The sequence below is a fragment of the Cibotium barometz genome, chromosome 2, assembly GCF_041138505.1.
Source record: "Cibotium barometz isolate CiBa-2024 chromosome 2, ASM4113850v1, whole genome shotgun sequence".
Taxonomy (NCBI): Eukaryota; Viridiplantae; Streptophyta; class Polypodiopsida; order Cyatheales; family Cibotiaceae; genus Cibotium; species Cibotium barometz.
Genome location: NC_141047.1, coordinates 16,690,090 through 16,694,468, shown reverse-complemented (window position 1 = coordinate 16,694,468; position 4,379 = coordinate 16,690,090). Strand labels below are relative to the sequence as shown.

General features: G+C 42.2%; 1 protein-coding gene across 1 annotated transcript; it reads right to left on the bottom strand.

Moving 5' to 3' along the window:
* Positions 1-1,016: 1,016 nt before the first annotated feature.
* On the bottom strand, positions 1,017-3,912 carry LOC147640720 (uncharacterized). Its single transcript, XM_086808839.1, has one exon. It carries the CDS (start codon positions 3,577-3,579, stop codon positions 1,339-1,341), a length of 2,241 nt encoding a protein of 746 aa, XP_086664965.1. The 5' UTR covers positions 3,580-3,912; the 3' UTR covers positions 1,017-1,338.
* Between the last annotated feature and the right edge of the window lie 467 nt (positions 3,913-4,379).

The window sequence follows — 4,379 nt, the reverse complement described above, 5'->3', positions numbered from 1 at the left end:
TGTGCATGGTAGAGCGACCTTAGGTCCATTCTTTCAAGCACATTGTGCATGGTAGAGTGGCCTTAGGGCCATTCTAAAGCTCATTGTGCTTCCAAGAGTGGCCCTAGGGACATTATCTACTCTCCTGTGTCAACTGTTGGAGAATGGTCTTAGGGACAATCTCTACATGTGCATGCATAAAACATCAATATTGTAAATGGTAGAATGGCCCTTAGGGCCATTCTACCTATACAATGTGCTTGAAAGAATGGTCGTAGGGCCATTCAACAATCCATGATGTGCTTTAGAATGGCCCTAGGTCCATTCCAAATCACATTTCGGATGGTAGAATGACCCTAGGGCCATTCTCCACCCTCGTGTCAACATCTAGTGAATAATTTATCTTTTGAGGTCTATACCTCCCAAATTGTAACTCAATTCAAAGGCCTTCAAGTGCAAAGGAGCTTACTTTAGTACTACACAATTGTAGGTTTCAACGGTCAAAGGACTTGGTAAATTTTTCAATATAATATTACAAATTCCATAATCATGTAGAGATCAAAAACATATCTATATATTTGCTTTGTGAAGCTCTTTGACTCGAGAAGTTCACTAAAAATTTTGTAAGTCAACACAAAAGGCCATTACAACACGAGGTTTTCTTTCCAAACTAGGGAAATATATATATACATAAGTGGTTTTTAATTTCAAACCACAACTTATAGAAGGGTTGTGAGTGAGTGAGAGAGAGAGAGAGAGGTGTCAGGTTCTAGAATAAAATTACAGAGTGGCATGTTAAAAAAATGAAACCAAAAGACCTATAACCAAAAAGGAAATGCAAGGCAAAGTACACAAGGCAAGTGTGACAAAAAAACATTTGTAAAAATGCACATAGTGTTACTAGAGATTTGAAGTATGCATCAGTTAGCGGTACCTTAAAAACATGACCATTTATCCCTTCGATTGATTAGTAGAAGTCTAGATCTTAGATTAATTAAGTAGGCCTTGCCAAGCTTGATTAATTATTAGAAGAAATATAGAATGAAGCCATTTTGGAACATGGATAATTTTATGCTGTCACTTTGAATGATAAATTATTGATCACCATCAAAGCTGTCTCTCTCTATCTCATTCATTTCATCTTGGTAAGTAGAAAATGGATCTCCTTGACCAAATCCATAATATGGAAAGGAAAAAAAAAATCTCTGTTTCTCCCAGGTTTTCTTTGCATGCTTAGAAAAATGAAGAGAAGTAAAACCCAATCATGTCATGATTTATGTGAGCCATAGGGTTGAAAAGATATTCTACTTAGAGTCTTCTTCTTTTTCCATGACTTGTATGGGTTCCTTCTTCTACCCTTTACCCTCGACTTCTTGAATCCATCAAAGATCTATGTCCAGGACCAAGGTGTCCCAGAAGAACCCACAACTGGGTGAGAAGCTCCCCTCCTTTGGCCATCTGCTCGGTATGGGGATAAGCATTTTCTGCAGTAATGACAATATAGATCAATATGTCTACCCACACCTTTGCAAGTGATCTCCCTTTCGCAAGCAAGTCTGCTTCTGACATGTCACTCAACATGCTCGTAGCTAATCGCATCGCATTAACATTACTAACATCTAAGTCTTCATTACCTGTGATTAGAGCACAACTTATTCTCATATTTCTATTTCTCATGTTAGCAAGAAACAACTTCCTCAACTGCTGCTTGACGCTATTGTAAAGCCCTTTAGCCACATCTGGGTCTTCTGGCATTAACTTAGGTCTTCTTATCATCAAATGCATACAGTATCTTGACAACCCAATGCTCACCTTCACATCAATGTTTTGACAAATACTCCCACAGTTTGGCATATTCAACAGCTTCACTTCAAACACACTTGTAAAGAGGTGGCAATTAAGAACAATGTCCTCCAAGCCTGAGTCTTCACTAAAAAGTTCCAAACTGGAGAGTTCATTAAAATTAGTGGGGTTGATTTCCTTTGAAATTCGAATCCTTAACTGTCTGAGCTCCTCAAAGCTAAAGATGTCTTTATATCTTTTAAGCATCTCCTGAACTAGGTGACCTTGCAGCTTTTCCATGTTTACTTCTGCAAGAAGGTTAGTGATTTCTAACTGAAGGTTTTGAACCTCACACAGTAACCCAATCTCAAAGTGAAGAATGTAGTGCCCTCTCACAAGATTCAAGCTATCCACCATAATGGAGAGCTGCTCCAACTTGAAGTTCCAATGACTACTTTTGGGCTTGCCCACATAACTAAATGCACAAGCGATTGCGCTCTGGCTGAAATGGTGCAGCCTTCTCCATATCTGCTGATGTGGGATGTTTGCACTGTCTGTGGTGGTGGCCAGGCGTCCCTCCATGATGAAATTGCACTGTCCATGGTTGTGGCCAGGGCCATTTACACTGTCCGTGGTAGTGGCCAGGCGTCCTTGTGTAATGTAATTGCAAGCAAGCCAAACCCTTAACCAATTAGATCTCACAATTTTGTGGATTTGCAGGCATTCAATCACCAGAGCAACAATCACTAGCAGGTTGGCCAGGCCCTCTGCAGACGGAACTGGGGTATTTTCCATGCACTGGAAGTGTGTTCTATCAAGAATGATGAGTTCAATGGCAGCTATGAAGAGAAAGAGCACACTCACAAGCCTACTCATTACCCCAATCCCTTGGTACAATCTGCCTGCAGAGCCCTTGCTGAACACCCCATCAAAAATAAAGCTAAGCTCAAGGTCGATCACCTTGCAAATCTGCTCGGGCTCGAGATTAACCAAGATATCCCTCACCTTGGCATAATCTTCTTCTTTGTGGTGGATGCGCAGATTGGTGAGGCGCCTCCGGAAGACCTTGAAGAGAGCATAAGCCAAGCACACATGTTCAATGACGCCATGACCCATGAGCTTAAGCAAGCTTTGGCAGTCCTTGATGTTTTTAAATGTGACCACTGCATTTATGCCTTTCACCGTGGCCCTGGAGTCCTTGCTGAACTTTTTGTACCATTCTTGCTCACCAGAAACAAGCAAATCACCACCATGAGTCTGCTCATCCAGGGCCATGTATTTGTAAATTGGGCGGGCAGATGCAAGAATCTGTACTTGGCTGCCACTTCGGAGAGCAAAAATCCTCTCTCCATATTTGCAGGCCCCTACCACAAACAGCAAGACACCACTTGTGGTAAAATTAGGGCAATCACTGGACCTGCTAACAATATATGCAGCAGCAATGACTTCGAGGGCCATTCTGAAGCTATAGCGGTGCCAGAGGTCATTATCAGCAGGGGCATATGCATTGATGGCGTCCGCGGCACCAAGATGGAAGAGCAAGATGGGGGCATAGAGGGAGAACACATTGTCACATCCAGAGGCCAACATAAGGCCGAGGGCATAGGCGGCAAAGGCATCTAAGCTGAGGAAGGCTATCCACACAGATCCATGGAGGGCAGGGTTGGATGTGTGTTTTCTGAAGAAACCAGCCAACACAAGGAAGAGCTGCAAGGACATGGTGATGATCATGAGGATGGGGATTTGCCAGTCTACCCAAAAGTCAAGAAGGTTATCAAATATGGATCTGGCAGAGGCAAGCTTGCTACAACGTTCCATAGCTTTGTGGGAGGAAAGGGCTTTATGATAAACACCAGAGAGGCAATGCAGAGGTGAAGGAAAGGAAGGAACCCACAAGAGCCCAAGTCATCTTCGTCTGCATGTCCATGGCCATCATCTTGTTGTTGTTCGTCGCCGTCTTCTTCTTGTGTGTCTTCCATTGGCTTCCACAGCTTGCGTGTCCTCTGCAGATGCCGACAGTGCTTTCCTTCTCCTTGCGTATGTGTTTGCTGCGGAAGGAGAGCAAGCAAAGCCATAACTAATTGCGCAGGCAAGTGCACGTAACGAATCACCGAAAGTAGAGGCCTCTGTAGTGAAGTGCTCGCGGAAACACTTCCTCATCCTACCATTTTATAACTGAAAATGTTTAATTTTAATCACTTTCTTTGGAATTCTTTACTCTTAGGTGGTTCAAAAAAATACACTGGTCGGTTCTTTACTCTTAGCTGGTTCAAAAAAATACACTAAAGGGGTCGGTTCTTTTTAACACAGTATGAAACACTTCTCCTTTCCAAACAAACACCTCTAAAAAAGCGAGTTTTCGTCGCGCGACATGCAACTAGTATGCTTTGGCAATGGTTTTGCTACTACAAGCGATGGATCTAAGTCTTCAATAATTGATCAATGCTTCAATAATTCTTTTGTTTTCAACGAATCCTAAGAGGAGTACCTTTCGTCTCTGTACACGGTCTTTCTTAGGCCTATAATTTCTTTCTCAAGCAATTGGTTCATAGGCAATTGGTTTTGCCTATGAAGCTCTAATAATTTTACAATTTCTTCGTCTTTCGTTTTTAACCTTT